The sequence below is a fragment of the Mesoplodon mirus genome (assembly GCF_964341445.2).
Source record: "Mesoplodon mirus genome assembly, chromosome: 11".
Taxonomy (NCBI): Eukaryota; Metazoa; Chordata; class Mammalia; order Artiodactyla; family Ziphiidae; genus Mesoplodon; species Mesoplodon mirus.
The window spans coordinates 49,262,305-49,286,438 of NC_138987.1; the positions used below are offsets into that span (position 1 = coordinate 49,262,305).

The window sequence follows — 24,134 nt, forward strand, 5'->3', positions numbered from 1 at the left end:
TAGTGTTTAATTCAACTGGAATTTATTTCTGCATATGGTCTGAAGTATAAATCTAGTTTTCCCCCATATAGAAAAACCAATTCAACAGTCCACATTTTCTTTCCCTGCTGATAGAAAATGCCATCTCTAGCACCTACCAACTTCTCAAATATATACGGATCCATTTCTGAACTCTCTATTCTGTTATATTAATCTGTCTTTTCCTGTATTAAGACTATACTACTTTAAATACCATAAGGCTTTACTTTTCTTTGAGGTATAATTATATAAAGTATACAAGTACTCAAGTACTACGTACAGCCTGATTTTTAAATATGTACTATACCCCTGTGTGATCCAACTCAGACCAAGACATTAACATTTCTCATGCTCCAGGACGCTCCTCATATCCCTTCTCAGTCAGTACCATGCTTCCAAGATAACCACTATTCTGATCTCGAGCACCACAGATTAGTTCTGTTTTTGAGCTTCCTAGAAATGAAATCATACAATATGAACTCTTTTGTGTCTCACTTCTTTTGCTCAACATTTAGTCTAGAAGTTTCATCTCATGTTGTGTGCAGCAGTTTAATTTTTTTCATGCTATGTAGGATTCTATTCTAAATATCATAATTTTAAAATTAGTCTAGATATCCAACAGTGCAACTCCCTCTTCCGTGTTCTTTTTCTTCTTTCAGAGCTGTCTTGGTTATTCATGTGCCTTTACTTTTGTATATGAAGGTCATTTTCCACCAAAAAAGAAAAAAAAATCCTACTGAGATTTTTGTCTGAAATTACATATAAATCACAGAGAAGTTAATTTTTTAGCAATATTTATACTTCCCACTAATAATTATAGTATATCCTTTTATTCATGTTTACTTTTATGTCCTTCAATAAAACCTTGGGTACTTTATAGAATTTGCTGTAAAAGAGGTATTTTTCATTTTCTAACTGGTTGTTGTCAATTTGAATACTGAGCTTGTATCCAGTAACACTGAATTCTCTTATTAGTACAGTCTGTTGATTTTTAAAAAAAATTTTTCTAGGGATATGTTCATCTCACTTTTCTTCTTTTCCAATCCTTTTGTATTTTATTTCTATTTTTTTCTTATCTTATTAGTAGAGATATACTTGTCTTATTCCTGACGTTAAAGGGAATGTTTCTAAGGTTTCGCCATTAAGCATGACACTTGCTGTTTGAAAGACAGCCTTAACTGGAAGAAAAAAGTTCATTTCTCTTCATGGTTTGAGGGTTACCTTTTTAAAAAACATTAATGAGTGCTGAGTTTTATCATATACTTTTTCCAAATCTTTCAAGATTTTTTCCCTAAATCTTATCATATAAATTACATTGATATAATTTTCAAATATTGAACTATCCTTACATTCTTATCCTAATTAAAAATTTTCAAAAAAAAATAAAATAATAAAATAAAATTTTTATCTCTGTTCATAAATGAGATTGAATGTAATATATATTTTTCCTTGTATATTCTTTTCAGTTTAGGTTTCAAGGCTAAATTTGTCTGATAAACAACAGGGCAGCTCTCCCTCTTTTTCTATTATCTGGGTCAGTTTGTATAAAATTGGGATTACCTGTTCCCCAAAAGTATATGTGAAATTATGATTACAAAATCACAATTAAAACTACTCCTTCTGATACTACTTCACACCAATTTTAGGATGGCTTTAATCAAAAAGAGAGATAATGAAAATGTTGGTGAGGGTGTAGAAAAACTAGAACCTTCATACATTGCTGGTGGGAAAGTAAAATGGTACAGCTGCTCTGGAAAACAGTCTGGTAGCCCCCCAAAAGGTTAAACAGGGTTACCATAAACCCAGCATTCTACTCCTAGGTATACACCCAAGAGAAATGAAAACACATGTTCACACAAAATCTTTCACACAAATGTTGGTACCAGGAATATTCATAATAGGCAAAAAACAGGAAAAAAATCCAAATATACATCAACTGATGTGGTATATCCACACAATGAAATACTATTTGGCCATAAAAAGGAATGAAGTATATTGATACACGCTACAACATGGCTGGACCTTAAAAATATTATGCTAAATGAAAGAAGTAAACCACAAAAGGCCATAAACTGAATGATTCCATTGTGTGAAATGTGTAGAACTGGCAAATCTATAGAAACAAAGAGTAGATTCGTGGTTGTCTAAGGCTTGAGGGTTTGTGGAGAATTGGGACTGACTGCTAATATGTTTGTGGTTTCTTTCTGAGGTGATGAAAATATTCTAAAATTGACTGTGGTAATTATTGAACAATTCTGTAAAAATATTAAAAACCATTAAACTGTACATTTTAAATGGGTAGGTGGTATGATTTATGAACTATAGCTCAATTAAGTTGATATTTTAAAAAATTTCTTGGGGAAATTTACTATAGCTTCAATGTCTTAGTGGTTTTTAGTTTCTATGGATTTTCTTTTTCTTGTACAATTTTTGTATGATTTTTTCCCTAGAAAACAGACCATTTCACCAGGTTTTTAAAATTTATATACACATAAATTAATAGTGATTTCTTATGGTTTTAAAAATTACAATTACTATTTGTAATTATATCCCATTTTATAACTTTGTTATTTGTGTCATCTGCTTCTTGGTGAGTACTTCCAGAACTTAATCAACTGAAAAGAACCAGCTTCAATTTGAATGAACATTGCTACTATTTCTATTGTTGATTACTTTCTATTTCATCAAATTCTTTTATTTTCATTTCCTCTTTCCTTCTTTCTTTGGTTTTACTTTTTACTTTTTTTAGTTTTTTGAGCTGTATATCTGGGTCACTTATTTTCTTTCAACCTAATACATGCATTTAAGGTTATACGTTTACCCCTAAGCACCACTTTTCTTATATCCCTCAAGTTCTGATACAATGCTTTTGTTGTGCTTCAGTTCTAATTATTTCATAATTTCCACTATTTTTTTTAATCCTTGAAAATTCTTAGTCATTTTTTTCGTCAATATTGCTTCTCTACCATTCTCTGTATTCTCTCTTCTGAAACTCTAATTAGAGATACGTTGGAGCTTTTCAATCTATTCCTAAGGAGTCTTAGTTTTTCTTTTCTATTTTTCATCTCTTTATCTCCCTGTGCTCTAGTCCTGGAAGAGTTAACCAGTTTTATCTTGAAATTAACAACTTCTCTCTTTAGCTACATCTAATCTTCTATTTTGCCCAATGATTTTTTAAAAATTTATTTATTTTATTTATTTATGTTTGGCTGCATTGGGTCTTTGTTGCTGCACGTGGGCTTTCTTTCGTTGCGGCGAGCGTGGACTACTCTTCGTTGCAGTGCACGGGCTTCTCACTGCGGTGGCTTCTCTTGCTGTGGAGCACAGGCTCTAGGCACGTGGGCTTCAGCAGTTGTGGCGCACAGGTTTAGTTGCTCTGTGGCATGTGGGATCTTCCCAGACCCGGTATCGAACCCCTGTGCCCTGCACTGGCAGGCAGATTCTTAACCACTGCACCACCAGGGAAGTCGCCCAATGATTATTTTATAACTAGATATATTTTTCACTTTCAAGATTTCAATTGGTTAATTTATATATCTACATATCTTTTTTTCTTGATTATTCTTATTCAATTATAATAGAATACGCTCTGAATAATAAAAAAGGAATAGATATACTTTAATCTAATATACTTTTAGGTGAAATGTTCTTTGAAAAGTTCTCCATTATAAAATTCTTCTTTAATGTCAAAAAAAAATACTTCTTAAGGGCTCTCTTGACTGCTATTCTACCGAATGTTATCCCACTGTGCCTACCTGCATCAAGGCATGGAAAGAATAAGTCCTATTATTGCCATTTTAGAATTAGAGAAACTGAAGCACAATAAAGTTTTTTATAAAATACTTTCTCCCTAACTTTTCTTTGAAAAATATCAGAGCCACAGAGAAGTTAAAAGTACAATGTATACCAGCGTACCCTTCACCTAGATTTAAAATTGTTAAAATTTTCCAGATCTGCTCTCTCTCTCCTTTTCTCTCTCTTTACATACACATATCACCACATCCTGATACCCACACATTTTTCTTCTGAACTCATCATGATATTTCACTTCTAAATATTTCAGCATGCATCTCTAAAGAACAAGTTCATTCTCATACCATATCACACTAAAAAAACCAGGAGACTGAAGAGTCAGCAGATTCAAACACTTAAATCATCTGACTAACTGTTCTTCATTTTGGCTTGTCTAATTAGACCTGAAGTGGTTGTCTGGTGATTATTTAGAAGTGACACTCAATCTGTCAAAAATCATTTCCTTCCTTCAGTGACCTTGAAATCAGATTTCGTTTACTGCTTCATCAGACAGGTATCTGAAATCCAAGCATTTCTGAAAAAATCAAGCAATAATCTTCTAAGATATTTCAACCTCAAAAATCAAGTGTACTACTACACAGTCTTAAAGTGAATACAATCGAATTAACACTCTCAAAGCTATACATTCTTTTCTAATGTGCAATGGAAGTTTATAGTGTATTAAACAATTATAATTTCACTATACCAGCTTTGAAGGAAAAAAGTTGTTGTTCTTAAGAAAAATATACAGTACAAACAGGATTGATTAGCCAAATGAACCTGTTTTATAAATGAAAAAACTGGCAAGTATATTTGTGATTCTACATGAAAACTAATTTTTCAATGGGCACGATTTAATCTCAGTCACTAATGTTAGGAAGTAAGATAACAATAAAATCCTATCCTTGCTCTCAAAGACCATACAAGTCAGCTTAAGAGTTTTACATCAGAAGAAATAACAATCAATACAACCTGAAGCTAATATTTAAAGCTAAACTGTGTCATACAGATAAGAATTATACCTACAATCACAGAAATATTTAAGATGAAAGTACAATCAAATAATAGCTAATAAGAGAAGCTACTATGTGTCACTAGGCACTGTTCTAAGTACATTCCAAGAATTAGTTAATTCAATCCTCATAACAATCTCATTTTTCCACTTAAGAAACAGAAATAACTTAAGAAGCAGAAATAACAGAGATGCCAGCATAAAATGATTTATGTAAGGAGTAGGACCTGACCTCAACCTTAAAGTATAGAGAAGAAGAATGAAAAGAGGGTCATTTCAAGAAAATGGAAAAGCACAAGCCAAAGCATAAATATGAGAAGTATCCTGGTAAGACCAAAACAAAAGTTTCAAATTGAAGAAATTAAGGCTGGATAAATAGGATGGGATTAGATTATGGAAGGCCCTAAGTACCCAGCAAATGGATGAAATTTTATAAACAGCAAGAGCACGGCACCACTACAGGTCTTTATGTGCTATAAGTGGCCTTTTAACAATGGTAACCTGGTAACAATGCAGAATGAGTGAGAGAGAAATGGGAAGCAAGGAACTCTGTCCAATTCTAACATTTACATAAATAAATCGGGTTGGTACATGAGGAATCACAGAGCTCACAGTGAACCAACTATGTCACCCCATCACATCAATAAGCCAATCCATTATGAACAATGAAGTGGTAAGTATAATTGCAACATACCCTGAATTATTTCCAAATATACCTTCAATGAAATTAAAAGGTACACTGAAAACTAGGTCAGTAAGAAACAAAACTATTCTTGCTGTTTACTACTATGCCAAAAGAATCTGGCCGAATTTGACATAAGCAGAAATTTTACAGTACAAGTATCTACTTCAATAAAACAAACATCACGAATAAAGGAGTTAAAATAATCCAACATATAGCTTCCTCACACTGCTTTAGAACTCTTACACTATTTATCAAAAGGTAATAAATATATAATTTTTATAAACAGCTATTATGTAAATGTATACTTTAAAATTAATGTCACATTTATTCATGTACCCGTTAAGCACTAGGTATTTATCATCCATACAATAAATTCTATAATCCACATCAAACTTATAAAAAGAGGCTATCCCAAACAACTTCCTCTCTTTGTAATTAAATGAACTCCTAAAGAGAAGAAATGTGGGAAAAAAATCTTAAGTCTGTGAAAACTAGATTACTTACCAGCAACTTGAGTTATCCTATTGGGTCTTTTCCCTCACAGATCCACCTCTCTTGCCCTTCTGTCCAGCATGAGAATCTTCCTGATGGGCATCCACTGGAACTGAGGGGGCATGCAGTACAGACGCATATGTAAGAAAGTTGGGGGGAGGGGATTTGGGAGATGCTAGAGACATGCTTCAGTGTGCTTGCTTACCTTCCTGAAATTGGAAATTTCAACGGTCCCTTGGTCCTCGAGGCATTCACAATAACTTCAAAGAATGTGGATCTGTGGAGATTACCCAATAGGAGAACTCCAGTTACTGGTAAGTGATCCAGCTTTTTCTTCTCTATCAGAATAAGAAAATTATTTAAATTTATTTGAGATTATTAATACATGTAGAACTACAGGGGACAGAGTTGTAAATTCATCAGATTATTATATATGAATGCACCAAAGTAAATACAGAAACAATGTGCTAACTATGAGGTCAACAGAAACTTCTGGCATTATCAGAAGCACAAGGAAAAGAAAATGATCTGAATGGTTTCATTTTAAAATCTCCACTGTAACAACAGCTATATTTTAATATATAAAAAATCAGCTATCAGACTATTCTATCTCACTAAAACACCACCATCATTTTTTAATATTAGTAAAGGATAATTAGCTGATCAAAATCTACCATTTCTTAACTAGCCATTGTCATTAACATTGCTTGAATTTTGGTGTAGAGGCCACCACAGTGGATTAACAATCTGTAAGACTTCAGATAAAAAGCATCAATGCAATTCCCATTCATCACTCAATAAGTCTTTAAAACAACCATTTGTCACCTACAACAAACCAACCACATACACATATATAAGTATACACATATATAAGTATGTCCACACACACACAAAAAGAAAAGTATGCCAGGCCACTGATAAACAATGATGCCGATTTTAACGTAAATAATTGTACAAAGTAGTACAGTAATATTTTTGATTAACTGTTATATTTTTTATTTTTATAGCAATAAATTATTTTATTTTTTCCATTTATTTTTTTTACATCTTTACTGGAGTATAGTTGCTTTACAATGTTGCGTTAATTTCTGCTGTACAACAAAGTGAATCAGCTATACGTATACATATATCCCCATATCCCCTCCCTCTTGCATGTCCCTCCCACCCTCCCTATCCCACCCCTCTAGGTGGTCACAAACCACTGAGCTGATCTCCCTGTGCCTATGCAGCTGCTTCCCACTAGCTATCTATGTTACATTTAGTAGTGTATATATGTCAATGCTACTCTCTCACCTCCTCCCAGCTTCCCCTTCCCACCCGCCCCCCATGTTATACTTTTTAAATTGGACCTGTCATTGAAAAAAAACTATTTCTAACAGAAGAAAAGTCTCCTCAACAGAACTTTATTTCAGGTTCACATGAAGACTGCCTTTACCTTCAACTCAATACATATTAATCAGGTACATGTTCATTTTAATGTGCTAGAGCAGTGATGACTTACTTCAAACACTAATTCTTACTGAAGATACAGATACGTTTCAGTTATAGTCTTCCCTGCTACCATTATGCTCCTATTCAATAATTATCCCCTACCTTCAAGAAACATACGGTTTCATGGATCTTCGTTCTATGGAAAAAATTAAAGATAATGTATAGTTTTTCCTTTGTTTTAAGAGTAAACAGGATAAAATGGTGTATAAAATCATTACTCAACAAAAACAAACTGAAAATGTAATTCTAATGAAAATCTTAAAGGGTCAATCTTGTTATAAGGTAATATTTGTATTTAGTAAAGGTTGACAGCACCATGTCAACTGATTTTTCCTAGATTCCCACTTAAAGATAGAAATTGTTTTGGACAAATTATATCCATTTTTATATAAATCTGAGTTTTAAAAAATAATAGTAATTAATGCATTAGCTTTTTTGTTTTTTTGGATGAGTTAGCATCCTTTGTTTTTATTTTTTTCACTTTTTTTTTAACATCTTTTTGGGAGTATAATTGCCTTACACTGCTGCGTTAGTTGCTGCTGTATAACAAAGTGAATCAGCTATACGTACGCATATATCCCCAAATCTTCTCCCTCTTGTGTCTCCTTCTCACCCTCCCTATCCCACCCCTCTAGGAGGTCACAAAGCACCCAGCTGATCTCCCTGTGCTATGCAGCTGCTTCCCACTAGCTATCTATTTTACATTTGGTAGTGTATATATGTCCATGCCACTCTCTCACTTTGTCACAGCTTACCCTTCCTCCTCCCCATATCCTCAAGTCCATTCTCTATGTCTGTGTCTTTATTCCTGTCCTGCCCCTAGGTTCTTCAGAACCTTTTTTATTTTAGATTCCATATATATGTGTTAGCATACAGTATTTGTTTTTCTCTTTCTGACTTACTTCACTCTGTATGACAGACTCTAGGTCCATCCACATCACTACAAATAACTCAATTTTGTTTCTTCTTATGGCTGAGTAATATTCCATTGTATATATGTGTCACATCTTCTTTATCCATTCATCTGTCAATGGACACTTAGGTTGCTTCCATGTCCTGGCTATTGTAAATGGTGCTGCAATGAACATTGTGGTACATGACTCTTTTTAAATTATGGTTTTCTCAGGGTATATGCCCAGTAGTGGGATTGCTGGGTCATATGGTAGTTCTATTTTTAGTTTTTTAAGGAACCTCCATACTGTTCCCCATAGTGGCTGTATCAATTTACATTCCCACCAACAGTGCAAGAGGGTTCCCTATTCTCCACACCCTCTCCAGCATTTACTGTTTGTAGATTTTCTTTGATGATGGCCATTCTGACCGGTGTGAGGTGATACCTCATTGTAGTTTTGATTTGCATTTCTCTGATGATTAGTGATGTTGAGCATCCTTTCATGTGTTTGTTGGCAATCTGTATATCCTCTTTGGAGAAATGTCTATTTAGGTCTTCTTCCCATTTCTGGATTGGGTTGTTTTTTTGACATTGAGCTGCATGAGCTGCTTAATGCATTAGCTTTTAAATGACCCATTCAGGCAAACAGTGGCACTACACAGAACTCAATTTCTAACTGTAATACAGAGATAAATGCCAAAAGGGCCATCTAGTTAACTAGATTCCTAATTAACATCTATTCCCTGAAAAGTAATCAAGTACGTGGCATGAAGGTTCTCCGTGTTTGGGTTGATGCAACAGATACAGGAGCAATAATCCAAATATTTTATCCTTATGGTATAAGCTAGTATAAAAGTTGTCATTAAGAACTAAATTATAATATACAATTTTAATTTATAGCAACACATGCAGTCTCCATTTAGACTCAGATCTTATGAACTGAAAATAAAACCAAGTGCATTTTAAAAAATAATTTGAGAATCAAAATATCTTGAAAATATTATAAGGTAACCAAAAGGTTCACTTAAGAGACCAGCATTCAAAGCTGTTTGTTGTTGTTGTTATCATAGCATAAGCTCAACTAAGATGGATTTTATCAGAACAGCTGAGAAAAGAAATTCCAGAAATTAGGGTACTCTATTCAAAAGTATCCTCTGTAAGCTCCAATAATTGTAACGCCCATCCACAGAAAGGTACTCCTTAGTAATCAAGAACCTAATCAAGTGTTTCACTAATGAGAATCTACTGCATAAAATCAATTTGAACTTTTGAAAAAACTGTTCAGAAAAAAAGAGTTAGCTAACTTTCACTTCCACTACTACCCATTAGTTTAGACATTATATTTTGGCCGGAAGCAACTTAAATTACAACTGGTTTTGTGATTCCAAGTACATTATTTTCTAACTTTCAATTAAGATTTAAAATTCTAATGCAAGGTATTATAGCTGTGGAAAGTTGTTCGTGGTAAATCCTGGACTTGAAATCCTTTAGCAGTGTAATAAAATTCAACACTATACATATATTCACACATATTTCAGTGACATTATTGATGGTTCATAAATATGGGGGGATGTGTGTACCTCAGTTAACCAAAATAAGGTCAAAAGTGAATTATACACTTACTTACTAAATAATGTTATTTACAGAAACTGTCATCCTTTTTTGCTCCTTAAAAGCTCATCAGATAATCCGTTTCTTAATTAAATTTTCCTTTCCTTCAGACTTATCCACTACTTAGCTCTACATGAACACATAAAGAAACAAACAAAAACAGTACTATTTTCTTAACATAAATTAACCTAAAATCAAGATGGAAAAAACTGTATTTATCTGTAAAATAGCAGAACGTACTTCACAGAACAATTGTGAGAATTAAATTAATAAAAGTTAAGTAATGCATTTAAAAACCATGCCTGGAATCTAACCATATATCAAATTGTAACATAACCACCCAGAAACGGAATTATTTTCAAATGATTTTATATATCTTTAAAGAACTATTTAAAAAATTCTAAGTTTAGAGATTTAGTGTTTGTATTAATTTTGGTACTGTTGGCTCTCTTTATCCAGGGGCTCTGCATCCACAGGTTCAACCAACCATACATCAAAAATATTCGGAAAAAAAATTCCACAAAGTTCCAAAAAGCAGAACATGCTAACAACTATTTACATAGCACTTATATTGTATTAGGAATTATAAGTAACCCAGAGATGATTTAAAGTATATGGGAGGATGTATGCAGGTTTATGTTTAACTCCTACACCATTTTAGTAAGGGACTTGAGCATCTTCAGATTTTGGTAACCAAGAGGGTCCCAGAACCAACCCGCCATAGATTCCAAGGGATGACTGTACTAGTATTTTGAAACTATACTCTTTATATTGCAAGATAAAGAAAATAAGTAATTTATGGTATTGATTAGGACTCACGATGTGCAGCATGAAAGAGATATAAAACACATGAATATTGAAAGTGCAAATACCACTTATACAAAAATACATATAATTTGGAAATAGTTAAGAAAACATTCTAGACAGTAGTTACTAAGTAAATCACTATCATTATCCTACCAATATATAAATTATATCTGCTAATATTACAAAATCAGCCATTCTATTAGATTTACTAGTAAAGAAAGCTCCTCAGACCGTTAAAGTTGCCAGAAGCATTTACACAAATCATTTTCCATGTTCCAATACCTGATTTTTATTTATAAGCTAGAATTTTAGAACTGCAACTGCTGACAAATTCTAAAAGGAAAGTATGAGAAAAATAGTACATATTCATGTTCTTGACTGACATTAGACAGTAAAGGTACTAATATTCAATCTGTTCAGAAAAGCTGAAGTGGAGGGATGCCAGCAGGTAAGCTCTAGGTCCCTAGAACCCCTGCTCTGGACAGAACAGCTCTCCATTTATCTATTTTATATTTTGGGTTTCCTCCATAAGCTTCCCTTTCAGGGAAGAATTCTGCAACCACCACAAAAAGTTTTAAACTTTAAAGGACCGTGTGATGAGCAGCCTTTTAAGATGGTCCACAATGATCCTACCTCCTGGTATGCATGCCCTTCTGTAATCTCCTCCAAGTATGGGCTGGATTTAGTGACTCACTTCTAAGGAACAGAATTTGGCAGAAGTAATGGATGTCACTCCCAAAATTAGGTTATAAAAAGACAGTGGCTCCCGTTTTGGTGACTTTCACCCAGATATCTTGCTTTGGGGTAAGCAAGCTGCCATGTTGTGAGCAGCCCCATGGAGAGGCCCACATGACCAATAAATGAATGTATCTGGCCAACAACCAGAGTCCTGAGGCCTGCCAACAGCTGGAAGAAGGTATTCTAAGGCCTGCTGACAACCCTGAGTGAGCTTAGATGTGGATCCTCCCTCAGTTGAGCCTAAGAGATCCTGAGCCAGAATCACCTGCTAAACGGCTTCTGAATTCTTGACAAGGAAGGAAAGAAGGAAGAAAGGAAGGGAGTGAGAGAGGGAGGGAGGGAGAGAAGATAATAAATGCTGATTGTTTTTGGCCACTGAGTTTTGTGGTAACTTGTTATAAAGCAACAGGTAACTAATACGGAAAGCATTACAAAGTAATTAGTATTAAGCTAAAAGTTGCAAAGTGAATATTAATTATGTTCCTAAAAAGGAACTCACAGAAAATATGAGTTAATGGGTGGGGGCCCAATTTGGAATTTGGTTCTTGGTTTTTAGGTCCAAAAATTCAACCTAAAGCTAAAGCAGGTAAGACTCAACTGAACTATACCAACCAACCTCCTCAAACTGATTAATAAATCACACGCCACCTTCCAGGGCACTTCCTTCCCAACAACTCTGGATGGAACTGAAGCATTACAAAGAATTGCATAATGCACACAGTCTAAGTGTGCAGCAGCCGTGAAAACTGGTTGTTGTGTCTACAAGCTACTTTTTTTAATTGAAATTTTTTAAAGTTTAAGATGCAGTTAACTTAAATATAAAGAAGGCTACATTACTACCACTCCAGAATAAAGCACCATTCTAGCAACCGCCAAATAACATCTCTCACTTCCTACCACCTCCTGTACTATGCTAAACACTAACCAGTTGGCTGTGTGGTTTTTCTTTTTATATCATTTTATGTTCTAGTCATTCTTCCTAAGGATACCTTAATCACATTAATTGATCTTCAACAATATTTTGATCTTCCTAATTTGACAAATACCCAAGTCCCATAATTAAGCACATTTTATAAACCATATCTTAAAATGGGATACTTCTGTAGAAAAGTAATATCCTCTATTCTTAATAGTTTCTAGTTCAAGGAAACATTTTCCTGATCCTAGTCCAAAATGTGAGAAGCATTAGTCCTTCACTAGCTAATCATAGTTAGTATCCAAGTTAAAGATTGGTTGACCAAAAGGTTCATTCGGTTTCTTCCATAAGATGGCTCTAGCAGCACTTAGTTGTCTTTAACTTCATTCGAAACAATTTTGTTAGACTGTATGTGACAGCTGTCATATCAGCGTGCATTTTAAAAAAGACTTATCACATAGGTGAATTTCTGTGTAGACATTTTAATATTGAAGATGGAAGAAAATAAGCAACATTTTCGGCATATTATGCTTTATTACTTCAAGAAAGGTAAAAATGCAACTGAAACACACAAAAAAGATTTGTGCAGTTTTCTGAAGTTTCATGCTGGAGATTTCTCACTGGACGATGCTCCATGGTCAGGTAGACCAGTTGAAGTTGATCAAATCGAGACATTAATTGAGAACAATCAACAATATACCACGCAGGAAATAGCCAAATTAATATCAAAATATCCAAATTAAGCGCTGAAAAACATTTGCACCAGCTTGGTTATGCTAATCGTTTTGATGTTTGGGTTCCACGTAAGTTAAGTGAAAAAAAACCTTCCTGACCGTATTTCCGCATGAGATTCTCTACTGAAACATAATGAAAACATTCTGTTTTGAAAACAAATTGTGACAGGCAATGAAAAGTGGATACTGTACAATAATGCGGAACAGAAGAGATCGTGGGGCAAGCGAAATGAACCAACACCAACCACACCAAAGGCCGGTCTTCATCCAAAGAAGGTGATGTTGTGTATATGGTGGGATTGGAAGGGAGTCCTCTATTATGAGCTCCTTCTGGAAAACCAAACAATTAATTCCAACAAGTACTGTTCCCAATTAGACCAACTGAAAGCAGCACTCGACAAAAAGCATCTGATATTAGTCAACAGAAAACACATAACCTTCCATCAGGATAACACAAGACCGTGTGTTTCTAAAACTGTTACAGCTTGGCTGAGAAGTTCTGATTCATCCACCGTATTCACCAGACACTGCACCTTCAGATTTCCGTTTACTTCAGTCTTTACAAAATTCTCTTAATGGACAAAATTTCAATTCCCTGGAAGACTGTAAAAGGCACCTGGAACAGTTCTTTGCTCAAAAAGATAAAAAGTTTTGGGAAGACAGAATTACGAAGTTGCCTAAAAAATGGCAGAAGGTAGTAGAAAAAAAGGGTGAATATGTTGTTCAATAAAGTTCTTGGTAAAAATGAAAAACATATCTTTTATTTTTACTTAAAAACCAAAGGCACTTTTTGGCCAACCCAATACACAAAAATAACAGCTAACAATACTCTGAATGCCAACAATTATGTCAACACGATAAGGAAATCAAACTTTTACTTTGCAGTTTCAAATTCTTTTTCTCACCTTTTCTAACCATAATATTAAAATTAATCTAACGAGATTCTAAGCCCTGTATTAATTTTCAAATCAATTCTTAATAACTATCTCTAAAACATAAGTGCATATTCTTGATGTACAACAGATTTATTTATTTATTTTGAAATAAATTTATTTATTTTATTTTTATTTTGGCTGCATTGGGTCTTTGTTACTGCACATGGGCTTTCTCTAGTTGCAGAGAGCGGGGGCTACTCTTCACTGCATTGCGTGGGCTTCTATCGCGGTGGCTTCTCTTGTTGCAGAGCACGGGCTCTGGGCATGCAGGCTTCAGTAGTTGTGACGTGCGGGCTCTAGAGCACAGGCTCAGGAGTTGTGGCGCACGGGCTTAGTTACTCTGCGGCATGTGGGATCTTCCCGGACCAGAGCTCGAACCCATGTCCCCTGCATTGGCAGGCAGATTCTTAACCACTGCGCCACCAGGGAAGTCCTGTAAAACTGATTTATAAAACAATGGCAAATTTTTCTAATATAATAATTTCAAATAGTCTGAAGTCAACAGTAATAGTGTAACCTACTGACTATATTCTAAATAATAACTTTGTTATTCAGCACTCATAAAATCTGAATTATGGATATTAAGTTAAATGAACTTACACTTCTCAAAAGAGATAACACACAAGTGGGCTTATTAGAGCTTGTCTAGCATGGCATTAAAAGGTCACAAAATTATTTTTTGTCTTAAAAAAATTCTGAATCATGGGGCTTCCCTGGTGGCGCAGTGGTTGAGAGTCTGCCTGCCGATGCAGGGGACACGGGTTCGTGCCCCGGTCCGGGAAGATCCCACATGCCGCGGAGCGGCTGGGCCCGTGAGCCATAGCCGCTGAGCCTGAGCGTCCGGAGCCTGTGCTCTGCAACGGGAGAGACCACAACAGTGAGAGGCCCGCGTACTGCAAAAAAAAAAAAAAAAAAAAAAAAGAATCTGAATCATGGATCACATCAAATCCAACATACTCCACAATGACTACCACTTTATAGACCAAATATACTGTACAGTTTTATGAAAAGTGCTGTGGTTTGCTTGGTTAGCTGACCTAATGCTATGATTCATTCCTTCTAAAAACAGAAGATAAGGACTTCTTCAAACTATACACGCTCCCTCGCAATTAACTATGCAGTTTTCCAAGAAAGCGTTCCAAGTTGTTGTACTTACCACTTAAAAAATTCTTGATACCAACATGGACCCAATTTTTTAAATTAATTCTATTAATTTCTATAACCAGGAGTTACCCGTAAAAGTAGAGGCTTGGTGATATTTAGATAAGGATGGTCTAGATCATTAGAGCACGCTTCCTTGAAACAAGTTAGTTAGTAACATAATTTTACTCACCTCCTGACCTACCATTATTAATCTCCTTTATTAGATATAATTTAGAACTGTTGTAACTACCATGGAAAGCTTAGTGCAAGCACTATGCAGGATTATAATCTTGTTACAATTTAAAATATAAATGCTAATGCAACACTTGTTAAAATAAACATTACAAAGAATGCAAAGGAAAAATTAAGATTCTGATGAAAGTAAAAGCCATTTGCCATGGCCAACCACATCCCCTCCTTTTGAAAATATTCTCTTCCCTCTATTCCCATAACATTACACTCTCCTGGGCTTCTCACTTCCTACTTAATTTTTCTTTCTCCTCTATTTCTTTCTTCATCTTTGTAGGATGCTCTTCTTTCACCACCACAAAGAAGTGATGATGTTTCTCAAGTTTCTGTCCTAGGTTCTCTTTTCTCATGCTGTTCTATCTACTCTCTCCTTGATCTGACTTGATCTGTCTCACTCCCATGGCTTCAATTTGGTCATGTATGCTGATGACTAACAAACATGTATTTATAGCCCTGATCTCCTTCCTAAGCTTAAGCCCCACATATCCAACTGCCTCATAGATCCCCCTTCTCAGATTTCTCTCAGATGCTTGAAATTCAACAAACCTAAAAGTGAACACTACCTTCCCCAAAACCTGTCCTTCCTCTTGTTTCCCGTCAGTGACAAGTACCACCATTTACCTAGCTGCATAATTAAGCCAGAATCCTGGGATTTATCCTCGATTCTTCCCTCTCTAAAACCCAAATTCCTATCCCTCACAACCATTTCCAACCATCCACCAAGTCCTATATATTTTCTACTAAACATATCTAGAATCCATTCACTTCTCTCTCCTATTGGCATTATCTTTGTTTGGGCCACTACTGTCTCTTGCCTAGACTACTGCAATGGCTTCCACCAAATGGTTTCTCTACCGCTAGTTAAGATTCAACACAATAATCACAGCTTAGAATAAAATGCTACTTGCTGTGGTTTCAACTATGCATTGTATCGATGACAAAAGAAAACATTTTTTAAACTGCTGAAAAAGTTGAGTATGAAGGTAATTTAGGTTGACACAGGTTCTTTTATGAAGTAAATGGGCACAATTAGACATACTCTACCCAACTCACAGGCCCATGAAATGAAATGAAATGATGTAAATGTTCCTTAAAAACAAGTGGAAAACAGTTTAAAGCAACAACAGAATCAGATAAATGATAAAGAGACTTTGCAGTTCAGTTAAGCATTGTCAGTACCTACTCAAGACACAATGACAGACACTGGGATTTTTTATTAATATCATTTACAATTATTACCACTATTATTAACTAAAAACTATGTTAAGTTCCTTACATCATTTATCACATTTAATCATCACCACAAAGCCCTATGGTTATATGACCATAAATGGCATGGTGGGGATTTAAACTAAAATGTGATTCTGTACCAGTCGCACTACTCTCAAGATTACAGTTCAGGGAAGGAGAGAGAAACAAAATGAAATATTTTCAATACACTATGTAAACATAATCAACACATTTTGCACAGAATGCTTTAAGAGTAATTGAAAGGGCATTCATTCTGGCCTATGGATAAAGAAATGCTTCTTGAGAGAGATGATGTCTTGAGCAATCATAAAGAATAAGAAAGAAACTGTGGAGAATAAGAGAGTACAAAGCAGAAGAAATGATATAATAAACAACAAGACACTGTGGCCTAAAAAACACCATGACCATGCCGTCTGACCATCCAACCTTGAAAGCAGACTTACTCTTTAACTCTGACAAATAGTTAAAAAAAAAAATGCTGCTTTTAACTATTCAATTCTTAAGTCTATATATACTGCTCACCACTATTACACTACCAAAGTACTTTCTAGATGTAAAAACTTTTACTGGTAAGGCCCAAATGTTTATGTGACAGTACACATCAGCTTAACACACACACACACACACACACACACACACACACACACACGAAGGGAAGAGAAGAAACAGGGAGAGAGGGAGGGAGGAAAGGAGGGTAAGAGGGTGAAAATATCCCTGAAGCGATTTGTGGAAGTATTATTTTTTAGTAGAAAACACTTATTCTTATGTTCTGGTTTTGTCAGTCACCCACTAGAACCCACACATTTGACAACAGGGACTGTTATATACGGAAGTCTATTATTATATTACCACTCGTGTATTTGACTGTTTCAGCTAATATTTTTTGAGGACTTACTGTATGCCAGGCACTGTGCCAAGTACTTTACAAGAATTATCTCATTTAATCCTCACAACAATACTTGGTTATTATTATCATCTCCATTTTACAACTGAAAAAACTGAGGCTCAAAGTTAGTAATTTTCACAAGTTCACACAGCCAGCAAGTGGTGAGACTAATATATAAGCACAAATAGTTGAGCTCCAGAATCAAAACTCTTCACCACTATACTACATAACTGCAAGCAACTCATAAATATCGACATTCTTTTCTTTTTTCTTTTTTGCTTTCCATTATCATGAGTACACATAAAAAGTAAAAACAAATACACAGTGGAAAAATAAAACTAGATATATTTTCCTGCACTAAAAACATGTAGAATGAAATCCTACATAAGTGGAAGATGGCAAGACTACAATTAAAATGTAAATTACCAAGGAATATTACAGAAAAGTGCTGTGTGAACCAGAGACATTAAGTTTACGAAAAGTTGGCAACAAGGGAATACTGAGCAAATTTGATAACCACATTCATATAGGTGATGAAATAGCCTTAAGTTTTATCAAAAAGTACAATTTGGGGCTTCCCTGGTGGCGCAGTGGTTGAGAGTCCACCTGCCGATGCAGGGGACACGGGTTCGTGCCCTGGTCCGGGAAGATCCCACATGCTGCGGAGCGGCTGGGCCCGTGAGCCATGGCCGCTGAGCCTGCGTGTCCGGAGCCTGTTACGCAACGGGAGAGGCCACAGCAGTGAGAGGCCCGCGTACCGCAAAAAAAAAAAAAAGTACAATTTGATGACATTATGAATTTAAAATATTTTTCATCTGTAAGTTGTACTGCTCATTACTCATCTAATCAATGATTATAGAGCCCTGGGCCTTACCAGCCTTGGTCTTAAAAAAGAAAGCAAAATGTCTAAGAAGATGGGTGAGAAAAAAGGAAAGGAACAGGGAAGGAGGGAGAAAGAAAAAAGGTTTTTCAAAGGAAAAAGCTTCTAATCTCCCCACCACTATACAAAACTCATTATTAGCTCTTCCCTTTGAAATGTGAGGCTAAGAAGTCCAGTCACAATTAATCCAGCCTGTGCTGAGCAGAATTTGAGTGGGAGAAGGCTAAATGGATGGAACAGGGCAATGATTCTCAAAAAAAAAAAAGGTTTTAATAGCAAAACTCATTTAGGAAATAAAAATTAAGAGAAATCCTAACAAATAAAACATATAAGAGCATAGATGCTCTGGCTGAAATGGAGTGTGGGAACATAAAGTCCCACTTGTCTGCTCCCATTGGCAGCCACTGAGATAATTTCAGGAGATCTCGGGGCTCCAAAGAGCACAATTCAAAACCTCTGGGCCCTTTTGAGGGAAGGACAGCTCTCTCTACGCCAAGAAACCTGTTACTTGATTCTAACTGGCAAACCCACCTCCTCCTTACTCCCTTATTTCCTGCAACTTGCTCTCTCACAGGAGGCTTCCCAAAGCTGGCCCTGAAAGAACAGTACGGTTAAAGGAATGGATGGCTGTGCGTTCAATGCTGTGCTAACATCTCTCTGGCCTGAGAGATGTTATGATGGTGGGCATTCTTATTTTCCTCCTTATACTTTAGTAGCTTCAATGAACATGTAATACTTTTATCATCAGAAAAAGAGTTATTATCTTAAAGAAATAAATAATTCTATCCCCCATGCCCAGGTTACTTACATTCACACTTGAAACTACTACTTTATTCAGATTTACCTAAAACAGGAAAGATTTTCTAGTAAATAAAGGAATGAGAACATTTTAGAAAGTAGGCTAGGAGACTCTGGGCCCTGGGTAGACAAAAAGTAAATTAAAAAAAGGATGGAGAAAGATGAAAAAATGACCAAAACAACTTTGCCTACTTTGCAAATACACATAGAGCTCTGCTTCCTGAGCAACTACTTCTCTGGCATTGAATATTATCTATTTGCTGCTGTTTCAGGTTGATCATTGCTAGTATATACTATAAAGGATGATATTGTGTAAAAGAACCCTGATCAGACTATAAAATACGTAAAGGTGAAGTGATTTAGCTCATGTCTAAAAACTGTCAGAGAACTGTACAAATTTTTTATCATACACACACATTCACATACACACATACAGTCAAATCTGTAATTTGTTATACTATTAGAGATTCTTAGAATTTATATCACAAATAAAAGAGGGAAATAATATTTACTGGGATTTTTCTCCTAAGAAATACTATGATATCAAAGAAGTCAAGATATACAGCACAATAAACGTTATTGTAAAAGACGTTAAAATGAAGTTTGACATTTTAACTTCAAAAATATTTCTTAAAATAGAGAAAACAATTGACCGTCATTTTGTTTTTCATTCACTATAGTGCTAGCCCAGATTTTAACATAAGTTCTTATATCAGTTGTAAGTAGTAGGTTTAATGTTAGAAGTTTTCAAGATGTAGAGCACTAGATGCAGGTATAATGAAATTTACAAGAAGAAATCCTTAAGAAGTTACTTGCTACAAATTTGAATGCTACCACAGCAAGGTGATAAAAAGGACTTATAAATCCAAACATTTGAATCTAGCACTAACCAGCTATTGACCTTGAACAGCTCAATCTTTCCAGGTCTGTTTTCTTACTTGTCATGAGGCTACTAAGCTAGAGCCATGAGTTCCAACAAATAGAAAAGACCTCACCCAGCAGATTGCTATGCATTACCTGGCAGTTCTCTAAGACTGCAGCACAGCAAGAATCCTCCAGAGTTGAAAATCCCAGATGAAAGTGTTTGGAAACAATAGTGGCCTCAACAATTTCAAAAGTTTAAATACCAATATCTCTACCCCATACCCCTCAAGATCTTCCCCCTGAAAATTATCTTATCTCTACCATTAAGGTTTCAAGAAATAAAAAATAGCCTGTCTCAGAAAATGACTAAACACTTTGGAAGCTCTTAAAAGGTTCCTTCCAGCTCTAAAATTCTCAGTAATTCTGTAAATTTCCATAATAAACAACATTACAGAACAAAATGCCTACTGAATCTTTTAAAACAGATGATTATCAACCACAGGTCATATATAACAAAAGGTAGAGATTTTAGCAATCATGAAAGCCAATAAACAAAACAGTTAAGTGTTCAGTAAATATGTTAAATGAATGATTTAGTTTCAAAGTCACAATGACATAATAATATTTTACACACTTGTAAAACCACTAACATTACAAGTTATAAAAGATAATTATTTAAGGAAAATGTGTCTTTAAAAAAAAAACACACCTAAGGTTTCACTGAATGAAAACTTGATACCCCACAGAATGCTAATCTTTCTACCAAAGTATGTTGGCCAGATATCTAACCTTGAAGGAAAGAGGAATAAGCAAAGAAACCTAGAATAAGCATTCTTAAGAATTAATAAGAATTCTAGAATTTTGTTCACTTCTGATAATTTATATCAAATAATTCACACATGTATATAGGAGGGTTCTTTTCCAAATAATGACAGTATCAGAATTCCAACTTTTTCAAAGCTTATTTTAAAAAAGTAATAATAACTTTTCCTTTCTAATACCTATATTCCTCTTTCAACAAACCTTTACTGAACACCTATTATTTCCCAGGCACTTGGTTAAACATCTTCAAAAAAGATAATGAAAAACTCATATTCCTCTTAAGAAACTCATAACGAGAGTAAATGCATACATCTAACAGAACCATAGTATGCTAAATGATAGAATAAAGGTAAGCATCACAAATTGACTTTGAGGAACTACTCATTCCAGGAAGAAAATACAGCCATCCTCCCCTCTCTGGTTAATTTGTCCCACTGAGAGAGAATACTCAGCTTCATGAGAAAGACAAAATCAATTCTGAGTTTATGACGAAATGCTGAAGTTAGATAGAGATCACAATCAGAGATATCAACAAAAAACACAAAGGAATGCAAGTTTGGGATGGGCTTAGGAGAATGTCACAGGGACTAGATATGTGAGCTGGATCTTGAAGAATAAGCAGTTAACGAGGAAGGCAAAATAACAAATTCTAGAAAGATATCAATGACTAATCTTTTTAGCTTGACTGAACAATTAGAAATAGTAAAGAAACACAAGATGAGGGAAAATTCCTTTTTTTTTGAATGTCTGCCTATTTCTATAGTTATATAGGTGTCTGCTAATTTGTACAACTGATTTATCTTTAAAAGTAACATGTTCATAGATAAAATAATACTGTCTCAATCATAAGGTAAAATTACTTCATTTGAATTATAATTAAATTTAATTCATTCCATTAATTTTAAATTCAGTGTAGTTCAAACAAATGCAAAATCTGAATTCTAAACTATTTTTCAATTAAACAATCTCAAATACTACAAATCTATGTTTAGTATATTTTAGTTTTTGAGAGGCTCTTGACATCAACTATTTTAACTTTAAATATCATTTAATGGAGAACCCACAATTTAATCAAGTAATAAAATATATTTTATAATATGCTGTACTCTTTCATGACTTCAGTAGTTTAGGAAAAATACTTTTCATTTTCAGCTATACTATGTAAATTTCAGTAATCTAAATAACAAGACCTAAAGAAAAGGTTGTGAGGTAATAAATACACAATTTTCCAAAGTTATACCTTAAAAATGCTAAGGTATTCATGTACAATGTCATCCTTGAAATAATGCTACAACATGAAACTTACATAATGTTATATGTCAATACAAAAAATGACAAAGCTAAAAATGTTCTAAAACTGAGATAAAAGTTATATTTTCTCTTGTATACATACATGCTTTTGAGAATGTGTATAAGAATAAAATATGGTAAGACGTACTAAGTTCTTTATGTTTTTATTTAATCTTCAAAATAATCAAATAATGTGTTATAAAAATACTATTCCCATGTTTAAATACTCAGAATCACTCATCTCAGTTACTCATCTAACTGTAAAAATTATGCTTTGAATCAAATAACACAGTATCAAAATATGAAGCAAAATTGTGAAAATAAAAATAATGCTGAATCAATAAATACCTACAAATTATGGACAAAATAACCTGGTAATATTGTTACAAATATAATCTCAGAAGTTATTGGAGGGCTTCCCTGGTGGCGCAGTGGTTGAGAGTCCGCCTGCCGATGCAGGGGACACGGGTTTGTGCCCCAGTCTGGGAAGATCTCACATGCTGCGAAGTGGCTGGGCCCGTGAGCCATGGCCGCTAAGCCTGCACATCCGGAGCCTGTGCTCCGCAACGGGAGAGGCCACAACAGTGAGAGGCCCGTGTACCACAAAAAAAAAAAAAAAAAAAAAAGTTATTGGAAAAGCAATGCCAGGTGGCAAATAGTAACAGTCAAATTTAAAAGAATATTAATTGACAAAGTTTAAATGCCTACAATGTTCCAGGTACTTTACTAGCTTCTGGGGATACCAAAGTGAGTAAGACAGTCCCTGCCTGGGAGAGCAGGCAAAAATCTAGACAGTACTGCGTTCTCTAGAAATAATTATACACACATATACATAGATACACTGAATCAACATGATAGTGGGGGTGGTGCAGGCATGATTGTAATCGCAGAGGATTTCTTTTAAGAAGTACCATCTGACAGAAATACTTGAGTGCTGATGCAGCATAGGATTGGTTGGGATACACAGCAGGAACTGAAGTTAGCAAGGCAATCTAGGCATAGATTATTATGGCCTTGAACACCATGCTCAGGAGCTCAACTTTTATTCAGTAGTCACTAGAAAGGTCTCAATTTTTTTTTTTAATACAGGGAGACCAACATAATCACAGAGATTTCAAAAAAATCCTGAAAATAATGTTAGCAGCATTCTGGAGAAGAGACCCATTTGTCCAATAATTCATGAGAGAAATGATACGGGCTTCTAAATTACAGTGACATAAATTGTAAAAAGGAAAGATTTGAGAGCCAAGCCAAAAGACTGGACACGAGGGATGACGATGAGTTAGAATCAAAGTTGAGAAAAAGATAGTTTCTAGCTTAGGTTAAAGAAAGTTTATGCCCCATACAAAATAAGGAATAGGGAAAAGAGGTCAAGTTTGGGTAGGCAGAAATTGATTTCAGATATGTACAAGGAAAGCTAGGAAAAAGGAGTGTAAGAGACGTCAAGGAAGGAGAATTTCAATTTTTAAAAAAGGCTGCCAACATCATGGGCTTCCCTGGTGGCACAGTGGTTGAGAGTCCGCCTGCTGATGCAGGGGACACGGGTTCGTGCCCTGGTCCGGGAAGATCCCACATGCCACGGAGCAGCTGGGCCCGTGAGCCATGGCCGCTGAGCCTGCGCGTTCGCAGCCTGTGCTCTGCAACGGGAGAGGCCACAACAGTGAAAGGCCTGTGTACCTCAAAAAAAAAAAAAAAAAAAAAAAAAAAAAAGGCTGCCAACATCAAATACTACTGAGGTGACATGGAAAGAAGACTGAGATTAGGTCCCTGAGTTTAACAACTAGGTCACTAGGTTATATCAGAGCTCTCACTCAACAAAGGATAAAGG

The 24,134-nt window shown here is 35.1% G+C and overlaps 1 protein-coding gene across 3 annotated transcripts in view; it reads right to left on the bottom strand.

Annotated features, from left to right (window-relative positions):
• Positions 1-24,134, bottom strand: part of YAF2 (YY1 associated factor 2) — a 65,942-nt gene that overhangs the window by 35,118 nt on the left and 6,690 nt on the right. The window contains exon 3 of one of the 3 annotated variants that reach the window (XM_082635028.1): positions 6,205-6,276. The exons of 1 other annotated variant lie outside the window; for it this stretch is intronic. In XM_082635028.1, the coding sequence (XP_082491154.1) occupies positions 6,205-6,276 (72 nt within the window). One more of the 3 variants, XR_014295260.1, reaches the window with a different exon arrangement.